At 40.0% G+C, this 12,766-nt stretch overlaps 1 protein-coding gene across 1 annotated transcript in view; it reads left to right on the forward strand.

Annotated features, from left to right (window-relative positions):
- Window positions 1–12,766, forward strand: part of LOC124622803 (bromodomain-containing protein 4-like) — a 90,583-nt gene that overhangs the window by 51,868 nt on the left and 25,949 nt on the right. Inside the window, exon 2 of the mRNA XM_047148594.1 lies at window positions 5,703–6,308. Within this exon, the coding sequence (XP_047004550.1) occupies window positions 5,703–6,308 (606 nt within the window). The remainder of the gene's footprint in view (window positions 1–5,702; window positions 6,309–12,766) is intronic.

Consider the following 12,766-nt stretch of genomic DNA (forward strand, 5'->3'; position numbering starts at 1 on the left):
AGTCTTAATGCCCATCTTGTTAATATAGAACTTGGATGCTTTAAGCTCAGTAACCATTTAAGTGCGGCATGATCTGTAATAACTGCAAAATATCTTCCTGTTAAGAAACATCTATTATGTGTTATACCAAAAACCAAAGCACAAAGCCCCTTCTCAGTAGTAGTATAATTACATTCTGCTTTGTTTAATTGTCTAGAAGCAAATCAGACTGGATGTTCATGTATATCAACTTTTTGATACAAGATTGCACCGATGGCAAAAGTGGATGCATCTGTTGAAATAATAAAAGGTTAACTGAAATCCGGATAGGCTAACACTGGGGCTGTGGTTAGAGCAGTTTTAAGTTCTTCCATTGCCTTTTTGCATTCTGTTGACCAATTAAATGTGGCTCCTTTCTTCAGTATTTGTGTCACTGGATGTGCTATATTCGCACAACTGGCCATAAATTGTCTGTAGAAATTTGACAATCCCAAGAATGATTGTAGTTCTTTCAAATTCTGTGGCTCAGGAAACTTCTTTACATCTTCAATTAATTTTGGATCAGGTCGAACACCTTCACAGGTTATAACATGACCAAGATAGTTAACCTTACTTTGTGCAAAATGACATTTATCTATTGACAAAGACAGGTTTGCACTTCTTATACGCTCAAAAAGAGCTTGTAATCTCTCAGTATGCTGCTTCATGTTTTCACCAAAAAATTATTACATTATCGAGGTAAACAAGTGCTTATGTTGGGGTGAGCTCTCGTAAAACTGAATCCATTAGTCGTTAAAATGTAGCTGGAGCATTATGAAGCCCAAATGGCATACAAAGATACTTGTATACTCCTGTTGCAGTTAAAAATGAAGTTTTTTGCTTGATCATCTGGATGCACTGTTAGCTGGTGATAACCACTTGTTAAATCACATACTGAAAAATTCGAGATCTGCCGAAGTAATCCAAGATTACCACTAAATTTCGTAATGGGTAAATGTTGGGTATGGTCACAGCAATCAAAGATCGGTAATCAACACCAAAACGGAACTGTGGTTGTCCAGTAATTGATTTCTTCTTTACAATTACAACAGGCGAATACCATGGTGGGTCTGAAGGATCTCTTGGTTTTGTAATTGCGGCTTCTAATTGTTCTTTAACCATGTCTTTTACCAACTCTCTTCGACTAAATGGTATTCGGTAAAGTTTCTGTGTGATTGGGGCTGCATTCCCTGTATGAATACGATGCTGAACTAAATTAGTGACAGGTAAATTCGCACGTTCTCGGAATAAATCTGCATACTCCAACAAAACAGGCTCTAAAATCTTCTGTTCATCATCTGTCAAATGTTCTACTTCTTCCTAATCTTGCGCTTCAGTTCGTTATTAACTTCATCTCCTCTTTGTAATTTTGCGGTACTGTTACAAAAATCTGTGTTTATAACTGCAGCGTTTCTTACCTCATCTGGGATCTGTATTGCATCACTTTTACTTATACTCGACACTTCAGCTATTTCCGTTCCTCGTGGCAAAACAACATCCTCATTGCTCATATTCGTTATTGTAACCGGGACCTTTGCGACATTCTGTCTCACCATTGTAGCGACACCTACATTCTAGCAACATAACAAAGCTTTGTATCCAGTAACTCACCTTCCTCGGATCGCTCAGTTAATAACAAAGTTCCTTCCTTGCATTGGGCTGACTTAACGTCAGTGTAGATTGTCTTTCCTGCTCTCTTGGGAATTTGCTGAGGCTGACCAATTTGAACATCGGCTAGCATGATTTGAACTGATACATCGTTTGGGCTGTCCATTTACACGACGGCAGTATCGCTGCTCCCTTGAGTATCATCTGAAGAACGATTTCGTAGATTGTGGTTGCTACGGCCTAGTCTGATCTTCCTTTCTGCGACAAATATCTCTGCCTCGTTAGATACCAAATCCAAGTACACCGTCATAACGCGTTTCGTTATTTGAAACTACTTGCTCCCTTGCTGTGTATTTATCTTTATTTTCACTTTCATCTTGGCCTTGGCCAAGAATTAATTCTAACAACTCCATAGTTACGTAGTTTTCCTCCGTTTAACCCTCGCACTTTTAGTAGCGGCGGTTTCAGTTTATCCCATCTATCTGTGCAACACGACATTAATGAGGTCTGTGCTCCTGAGTCAATAAGTAGTTTGATGTTTGTCCCACGATATACAGCACCTATCACAAAGTCATTTTCGGACTGATTTTCGCTGGAACTAACGGTAATCACTGTCTCTGGCAGGGGATGGACGGAGTGGTGGCCCGTACGTACCTGTACTCGTTTAAAGATCTGTCAGATTGACTGTTGCTCGCATTACCCTTCTTGTTGCGACAATCTCTCGAAACATGACCCTGCATCCCTCAATGATAGCAGATTAGATTCTCTTCACAATTCTTACGCTTGTGACCCAGCTTATTGCATCTGTAGCATTGTACTGTTGTGTTGGAAACACTGCGTTCTTGTCTCTGCATCTCATTCGGACGTCTTAGTGCTTCAACCAAACCAAAAGCTGATTCTGCTGCGTCCTGAAACTTTTTACATCGTGCCAATATAACAGCTTTACTTACTTCCTCTCTGTACAACTCATGAATAAATGTGTTCAGTACTCTCTGGTCGGCTTCGAACAACTAAATGCAATTTTCATTTTCGTCTTCTACTAACTTCTACATTTGAGCGTCGATGTTTCGAATTCGGTCGACAAACTGCTCCATAGATTCGTCTCGTCGCATTCGCAAAATGTAAATCTGCTCTCTGTAAAATCTGATCCCGTTTTTACGTTTAAATCTCAACAACAAGCGTTCTAAACTCATTGTAATCTTATGATTTCACGCAAGTAGGCTCCGCTGCTCCCTGAATTCTTAATTTGGCAACCACTAGCTTATCGGGATCTGTCCATGATCCTAACAGGGCGGCACCTTCAAGTTTACGAAAAAACACTTTCACTTCATCTTCGGGTTTCCCGCTAACCATTGGTACTGATGGCAATAATGAAAAATTCTGTATTGTAGTTGTACTTGTACAGCATAAACTATCATTTGACAGGTCTTTCGGAATGTTACGCTCACTTCTTTCTGCTTTTAACTGCCGAAGCTCTTCCTGCAGTTCATTAATAACAGTTTGCAGATCGACAACGTTGCTCTGACTCGATTGCGGGATTTCGTCTAATTTAACACCAATGAGTCACTCAAGTGTAAAATAAAAATCCATCATTGCCTTTTGTATTCTAGCCAAACTGGAGTAGACCGACTTGAATTCCAGCGTTGGATGTCCCCCCGTAGTCGGAAGACGTTCAGGCTGCTGCTACTCGAAGTTCACATTGTGCTGCTCCTCTTCACGACTGTAGGTTTTCCATAATTACCCCCATGCTTACCCCACTTCTATACTAGTAGTAGCAGTAGTAGCTTTATTCATCCATAGGTCTCTTTTAACGAAGGTATAGAACATGTCAGAGTATTTACAAATTTAGATCAATTTAAAAAAAGCTTATTCGTATACAAATATATTTACAGACTTCTAGTTACAGACAGTCATTAGAGCTACTCCTGGTATACAATACTTTTTTTTACAAATAACTTATTAAATAACAATGTCACACTTTTCACTCATATCCCAGTATCAGTCACTGCACGCTCTATACACACATGGTTTCATAAAACACTTCACTCACTACACACACACACACACACACACACACACACACACACACTGGTGATCTCTGGGTCATTTTCTGTACCGCAACTTCCCATTTTCTATCCCGAAGAACTGAGTCAGCATCCCTCCATAACGAGTGAGACGTTGAGCTCAGAAAGAGGAAGAGCTTGGGGGTAAATATTTCTAGAAAGGAAAAAAGAAGAAAAGAAACATAAAGTGAAGGTGTTATGTGTAATGTTGGATATTTTATAATCGTTGTTATTATTATTATTATTATTTATCTGTATAACATTTTTTTATCAAATCCCTATTCTGTTTTAGCTAAGTAATCTTTCAATGTATAAAATGTATTGCATAACAGATACTTTTTAGCTGCCTTTTTAAATAAGTATATTTTTGAAATTTCTTTAATCTCTTTTGGTAATTTATTGTACAGTTCTATTCCTTGGCAGAAATTGCTGTTTTGAGTTTTATGTTTATTTTTTCTTGGTAAATGTAAGTTCAGTCTCTTGTTGTATTGTCATGGACAGAGCTGTTTATACAGTAATTACCAATGTTATTTTTGACGTGTGCAACTGGTTGGTAAATTTATTCACACGGAGCAGTTAAAATCCCTAATGTTATGAGCAGATCTTTACAATGAACTCGACTAGTATTTTTGGTTATTATTCATATGGCTCTTCTCTGGAGTTTGAAAATTGCGTTCATGTTTTGTGCATTTGTTCCCCAAAAAAGCATGCCATAGCTAAGAATTCAGTTTACATATGAATAATATGCAACTAAAAGACACTGCATGTTACACAGTGATGATAGGATTCTAAGGGCATAACATGCTGATGACATTCTGTTTGCAAGTACCTTTGTGTTTTCACACCACTTCAACTGAGAATCAATATTCATTCCTAGAAATTTTGCATTTGTTACAGTCTATGGAGGTGTCATCTACATTTAATTTAACATTGTCATTTTTCCTCTTCAAACTGAAATTCATGGCATTAGTTTTCTTTATGCCCAAAGTCACTTTATTGCTTATTGACCAATCATAAACTTCCTTGCGAGTTTCATTTGCTTTCTCAACAAGGATTCCTTTGTTTTCTCAATGACTATAATATTGCAGTCATCAGCGAAGAGAATTTTTTCACTATGAGTAACACTACTGGGAAAGTCATTGATGTATATCAGGAACAGTATTGGTCCTAATATGTTATCTTGTGGAACACCTATATTTATGTATTTTGGTTCTGATAAGTGTTTTACTAAACGTTTAGAGCTATTTGAAGTATGTGTTATCTCTACTCTTTGTACCTTATCTGTTAGGTATGACCAATACAAATCATTAGTTACCCCTCTTATTCCCAATGCTTCTAATTTATTTAATATAATCTTATGGTCGACTGTATCAAACGCCTTAGAAAGACCCAAAAATATGCCTGTAACACACATCTTTATCAAGAGCATCAAGTACAACTTTTGTGAATTCTACTATGGCTGACTGTATTTTTGCCACTTTGGAAACCGAACTGTGATTCGCTTAAAATGTTCTATTTATTCAAGTAATTAATTAACCCTCAAGTTTTGGACGTTAGTTTATAATGCATTGATCATTCAGTGACACAATAGCTTCCTGTAGCTGGACGGGAAGTCTCTCAATTGGACACCATTCAGAGACATGCGTATCCATTACCCACCCCAGGTATACTACTAGGTAAAGGGGACATACAGGTTAACGTAGAATTCGCACCATGTGTCGTTCGTGGTGGATCATCACACTGAAAAGTTAAGGCTACGTTGAAAGCATACCGAAAAATTCCGTGGACCGTTCTTGATCCCATCCACGACCACTCGGTTTCCAGGCTTCAACGCTAGCTTTCCTGCAATACCATCATGCCTGACTGTAACTAATCAGTCTCGCTTAGTGTTTAACTCCTCCGACTGTCATTTGCATCTTTTAACATGTGACTAACAACCTGTGCTATGTGGTGTTCTCACTGCAGTAGGTCCAGTGTTTGTGCTGCTGTTCATGTAAGACTTCCCATGTACAGCAGCATGGTGAAGGCTCCGAGGGACCGACAGTGTGCGAGAGCGAGCAGGACCGCACCAGCTTTCTCGTCAAGAGGCTGATGGACATAGGATCTCCAGACGGGATGGTATGCCCAGAAACCAACAACAACAGCAACAGCAGCAATACAAACGACATCAGCCAGGCCTGTAAGTCGAAGGCCACAATGTCAGCACAACAGCTGCAGCAGCACCAATGGATTCCCACTGTTCAGCACCAGGCACCTCCCCCACCACCAGCTCCACCTCAACCATCTCTCAGTGATCTCCAACAGCAGGTCCACTGTGCCACTCCTGTGACGCCGCCTCTCCTGCCATCCCCCCAACCACTCACAGCAACAGTGCCACCATACCCAGTACCACCATCAAAGCTCCCAGCCCACTTTCAGGAACTCCAGCAACCACAGCCACCGTTGTTGCAGCTTCCAAGCCCTCACCTACAGCAGGCTCCAGACGAGCCAGAATCATCACAGAAACCTGACGAACTGCCAGAAACTCCAGTATTAGCCTCTGATGAAGCAATAGATCAGCGTACAAAACACAAGTGTGAAGATTGCGGCAAGTTCTTCAGCACCAAGTCGTCTCTCAAGGTGTGCAGACTTATTTGCTAATCTTTGACCATTTACAGATATTTGTCATAAGAGCTTGTACCTACATGTGTTTTCTTCCTTAACTTAAATTAACTTACTTGCTAACAGACTCCCACTACATTTTGCTTGGTTGAAAAAAATTGCATTCATCACACGCATATAAAATGTTATACATATTCTTACCACTGGAAACCCGTAAAATTTTCATAACTTTGAAGATTTACTGCAAGTAGATCTGGTACGCTGCACATAGTAAAAGATACATTAATCACGAAATTAACGGTTCTAGAGACACATTAAGTCTCAAGCCCATGATAATGAATTAACATCTGTAAAAATTCCAGGATTCGAACCCAGATCTCTTTCTCACTAGCGATGTACACTACCCTCCGCGCCACCCTGGTTCTCTGGCTCATAATTGCACATATAACCATAGTACAAATTCGGAGCAGTATAGGAAAGAACAGCCAGGCCAGACTTGTCGTGTCTGTGTGTGAACGAGGTGCCACAGACACATCAATATTTAATAAATGATTAAAAATTGAGCAAATTTATTTACATTATTTACAATATTGATAACATTGGTATTTTTCTGTGTAAAGGTTTCAAACTGTCATAGTTTTGTTATAATGTGAATCACTGACTGGATTCAAATGTTGTATCACTTTCATACTATTATCAGGTTACTAGCGTCGAGCTAGGTTCATCTATTCCAGCTGCAAGTTATCTGAGGTCTGGGCCAGAGCTCAGTGTGTGGCGACTAGAAAGGACAAATACAGAGTGTATCAAAAAGAGTCATCTGATTTTTTTTTTAAATTAACTATTATGTTATTTGAGATACGTCCGTGAACAAAGTAGTGTTGGAAAGATCAAACTCGCAGTTTGGTTTTACATCGTTCCCACTAGGTAGCAGCAGTGTGCGCCCTCTTCAGTCCTGGCAAAAACGTGTCGGGACAACAGAAAGCGTCTTGTGTTCAGATTGACGTTCGTACAAGGTATGGTGTGGGTTTTGCTACTGCACAAAGCATTAGACGGTGGCATGGACAATTCCAAGAAACAGATTGTTTGGATAAAATCAAATCGCCGAGCCGTCCCCGAGTGTCTGATGAAGACGTCTAACGCATCCGCCATAGTTTCACCGAGGAGTTCGCAGAAATCCGTTCGCCGTGTATCTCGACAGCTCAACATGCCCCCGATATCCGTCTGGCGTATGTGTTGCGTTGACGTTTACACATGAAGCCATACAAAATTCAGCTACTGCAAGCTCTTCGTGAAGGTGACAAACAACGACGTGTGAGGTTCTGTAATATCGTTCTTGGCAAGATGGAGGATGACAGTTTTCTTCCAGACGAGACAACATTCCATTTGAATGGAAGGGTGAGAATATGGGGCATGGAACAAACACATAATATTGTAAGTCATGAAAGGGACTGTCCAAAATTTAATGTGTTTTGTGCAGTTTCACAGGAAAAAGCATGGTCCATTTTACTCTACCGAGAACACTGTTACAGGAAGCACATATCTCGATATGCTTGAGAACTTCCTTTTCCCACAGTTGTAGACTGATTCGAACGACTTCATTTAGTGCCGGCCGGAGTGACCGAGGGTTCTAGGCGCTACAGTCTGGAACCGTGTGTGATGTCCTTAGAGGTTAGTTAGATTTAAGTAGGTCTAGGGGACTGATGACCTCAAATGTTGAGTCCCATAGTGCTCAGAGTCATTTGAATCTTTTTTTTGTTTTTAAGTTCTCACTGTATGACGGGCGGTTTCATGCCCTGGAGGTATATCTTCAAGTCATAGAAAACTAATACCTCATGTGCCACGAATTTCAAAGTACAAGAGCTCGTAAAACATGTCACTCCCTTGGTAAAATCCTGGATGAAACGGCAGATGAGCATCCGACCAGAACCTATATGATCAGTAATACTTCTCCCAATTACAGTCAAAACACAAGCTCGGACAGCTCCCAACAACCTACGTATAATGTATAAACCCATCGTCAATATCCGCAGGAGAAACAGAATTAAGAGACACACGATCCTTGGGAGTCGTCATCGTACTGAAATATTAGCATGCGTCTAACAGAACTACACATCTGCGTCTACACACATCACGGGCACATCAAATCCATCCTGCTACTAGTAGCTTCAGTATTAGACTATGAAAATACACAGAAACAAAACTAAATATGTGACTCGCTAGTTTCCTGATGCTTCGGCAACCGAGGCTGCAGGTGTCTGACATGTGGCCAACGCTTACTGGCTAACAAAAAATTAAAAAAGACGACTGCTCGACTAAACGTGTTATCGTTACCAAAGCATCTTTCTATACCCTCAAATACAAAAACGCACAATGATTTTAACAGTTAAACTTTGCAAGTTCACAAAAACACGGAAAAATTTACGAATTATACTGAGAACACAAACAGATAAGCTCAGTATGCTTCTTGACATCCTCCTGAAGAACCACCCACGAAGAATGATGGCTGACTATGCTGTGCTGTGTTATACTATTAATTTCTTGCATACCATAAACGATCTTTAAGGGCACTGCTATAGGATGCAATGGATGCGTATGAACGTTATACACTTCACACGCCCCACACTCTTCAGTATTTCACATGGTAGTCGAAGAGCATCACAGGCTAACCAGCTGTTCAAGGGTCTGCCCGAAGGCCACTGGTTCAGGATATGCATCACGTTGGGGAGGCCCCACAAGTAAGTCATAGGCGGTTTAAACTGAATGACCGAGAGGCAGGCATAATGATTTCTCGTCTCTTCTATCTCTTGGCAAAGATATTATTGAGATGTTGATGAAAATTAATCCGGGAATGGGATGGTGTTCCATCGTGCATCAACCACGTTACTCGCAGTTTTGTTTCATGCTCAGATATCGAATGTGTAAGTCTGTGATTGCATCACACTGACCGATCGAATACCACAGTGATGGTCGCCTTGTGCAACAACCAGCTACCAAACTTCTCTCGTGGAGGAATATCTACTGGTGGTAATCCCTACATATGTTGTCAAATATGCATTAATTAACTTTACCATGTAATGTACAATGTGATTTACAAGCACTGTTTACTTTACTGCAGACTCGCCGTCCATTTCCAGACAAGGCAATCTACCTTTTTGTTCTTCCCCTATCAATAATCGGCTCCTGAACTTACAGGGCTTTCATTATATTCCTCCAGCGTCGCCTTGGCTTGGCCCACCACTAAAGTGAGAACTAGTCGATAGAGTATAATGGCTACAGACCGGGTTATATGCATTTGCATGTTGCATATGCATTTGCATATTGGGCTCATTCTCACCGCTTATTCCATATTTCAACTAAAAGCTAGTGATGATGCATGTTTTCGCTCTATGTCTACAATATTTTACAAGTTTAGACGGGCTGTCTCTATCTCGATGAGTTTGATGAATCACAGATTGACCGCGACCTAGAACTGCGTGCAAACGTTAGCCAAGAGGCCACTGCCCAGTGAAATCATTACAGAAGAGGAACAGGCAGAAAGGCCGGCCGCAGTGGCCGAGCGGTTGTAGGCGCTTCAGTCTGGAAGCGCGCGACCGCTACGGTCGCAGGTTCGAATCCTGTGTGATGTCCTTAGGTTAGTTATGTTTAAGTAGTTCTAAGTTCTAGGGGACTGATGACCTCAGAAGTTGAGTCCCATAGTGCTCAGAGCCATTTGAACCAGGCAGAAAGAGTCAATGCTCCTGCGCCCGTTCCACCGATTAATCCCCTCCGCTGTCATACAGTACGCGTCGGCAACTATTAAACTACGCGAGCTTTAAATCGCACGTCCATTGTTTCAGTTTAGCTTTACATTCACTTGTACACATTTGAACGTGTTTACGACGTGTAGTGTGTAACGTGTTGTGCGCCATGCGGCCCGAAAAAGGAAACGTCGCGTCGTTTCATGGATAGCTGACCATCCTGGAACTTTTACATTTGCGAGAAAAATGTTTCGTGCAAAAATAGTTTCAAACAGATCAGCATCAAATAAGTCTTCATATAGCAGGAACGCAGAAGAAAGGACCACAACAACTTCTGACAACAGTAAGTTCAGTAGCAGGTATTTGTCCAATGGCAACCAAAAAAGGCGGTTTAACATGGATCTAGGTGAGGCATTCATTGCAAGTAATATTCCTCTTCACAAACATACAAATCCTATCCTCAAAGGCTTCCTGCGCAAATATTCCTTAAATCAAAATATACCAGATGAATGTACATTGTGTAAAAATTACATATCGACAATTTACGTAAATGTTCAGGAAAAAATACGCAATGACCTCAAAGACAGCATTATCTGGATTTCATATGACGAAACTACAGACACTTGTGGCTGTTACATTGAAAATTTAATTGTTGGTGCTTTAAAAGAAGAGCCTTCTTTTTCCTTTTTAGCGGCCTGCAAAGAACTTGAAAAAGTAAATCATTCTACGATCGCCAGATTTGTGAATGAGGATATTAGGAACAATTTCCAGAATCTTCTGCAGATGAAAGGGTGTTCGTGTTTATTTCAGAAGCTGCTCCCTATATGATCAAAGCAGGAAAAGCCCTCCGACCATTTTATTCCCATTTGATTTATGTGACGTGCTTTGCTCCTAGAGTACATCGGCTTGCTGAAGAAGTACGTTCCACGTTTGTAAATGTAAATAAACTGATTTCATCCACAAAGAAAGTGTTTCTAAAGGCTCCTGCTCGCATCAAGACCAACAATGGAAAACTACCAAATGTGCCTTTACCTCCCGAACCTGTGGTAACTCTAAGGGTACATGGGTCGAAGCTGTATTGTTTCACAATGAACATTTTGAGGCCATGTAGCAAACGTCTTGGATAGTGCAGAGGCTTTGGCAGTTTGCCTGTGCAAGGAAGCTTTTAATGATTCCGGTATTAAAAAAGACATTGCTGTAATTAGCGTCATTTTTCTCATATATCTGCAAGTATTAAAAAGCTTGAAACTCAAGGTTTGGTGTTGAACGAATCTATTCAGTTAATGGATAAAATTCTTCTAGTGAACTCCTCATTGCCGGAGGTATTCCCAAGAAAACTTATAGAAAAGTTTGGAAACTTTTTAAACAATAACTAAGATTTGAACGCTTGGGCCAAGTTGATAGTTTTATTGATGGGGCGGGTGAACTTTTACCAGAAACAATAAGTGCTAACGTAGTACCCAAATTCAAATACTGCCCAGTTACCTCTGTTGATGTAGAACGGTCTTTTTCTGCTTATAAAAATGTTTTTGGTGATCCAAGACACAGTCTTACTACCGAACATTTGGAGCAGCACTTGGTCGTTTGTGTTTACAACAGTAGAAAAATGTAAAATAAACTGTAAATAATGATTTGGTTTCTTTAACAGCTTTAACTTGTAATGAATACTTATGCTTTGGGCCAACAGCATTAATTACAAGCTAATGCTGTTCAATCAAATTTATGATCGTATGTTGGTTTTTAATAAAATATTACGGAGTTTTTGAGCCTGACCCACTGCGTGAAATATGTCTCAAAGTTGTTCCTGTACATATCGGTTGTTTCGTTGCAACTCACTCGCATTGCATCCGCTTGTTAACGACAAGAATAGCAAAAAAGGAACAATTCTTTAAACACTGTTGGCGTCCCCATTTTGCAAAATTTTAGAAAATAATCCCAGAAAGGCCCTTTTCTAACCTCTACTATAAAGTATTCAGAAAATGATATCAGCGTTCTAAATGTACCGACTTTTCCCATGGCTGGCGCTGTTCCTCGTAACTGACATGCGCAGGTTCGACTTTGAGATATAATGCACGCAGTAACTACCATCTTTTTTTTATTATTCGATCCTGCTTATATCGACACTTTTCAGGAATTTTAAGCATTTTTCATTTATTCTTGGATGTATATTTCAAGGTTTTTACGATGCATGTATGTCGCCTGTTATAGTCACATAGGAGAGCCGCATTTGCTACCGCTTATAGGAGACAGTACTTCTTGTGGAATATGAAATAACCATTACAGAAATAGCTTCCATAACAGCCACAGTCGATGAATAGGAAAAGGCAGTGGTAATACGGTGTTTCTAGATAAGGAATCGGAAAAATTGACATATCAAGGTATAACTTTGTTCATTTCATTTCTTAAGATGAAAGACCGATGTCGTAGACCTTCAAACTTATCGAATAGCACAAGGGAATAAGACTACAGCTAGTGAGTTTTCGCAGATGAGTGTAGGTTCTGTGCATCTTAGCCCATAATTTTTCTAACGTAAAGTGAACATCTCAGCGAGCCTTCAACAAAGAATTTCGTAAACCACAAATTTGAGATGCACGTAAATATTTTGAGACAGTTGTCTCTCTTATAGCTATGAAGCCTCCAATATGCTTCATAGATAACGCGCATTTTAATATTTAAAGCGATATTTTTCCACGTTAATTACGTCAAAAAATTTCTTCAGCTTCAGCTTTCATTTACAAA

The sequence above is a fragment of the Schistocerca americana genome, chromosome 7 (genome assembly GCF_021461395.2).
Source record: "Schistocerca americana isolate TAMUIC-IGC-003095 chromosome 7, iqSchAmer2.1, whole genome shotgun sequence".
NCBI lineage: Eukaryota > Metazoa > Arthropoda > Insecta > Orthoptera > Acrididae > Schistocerca > Schistocerca americana.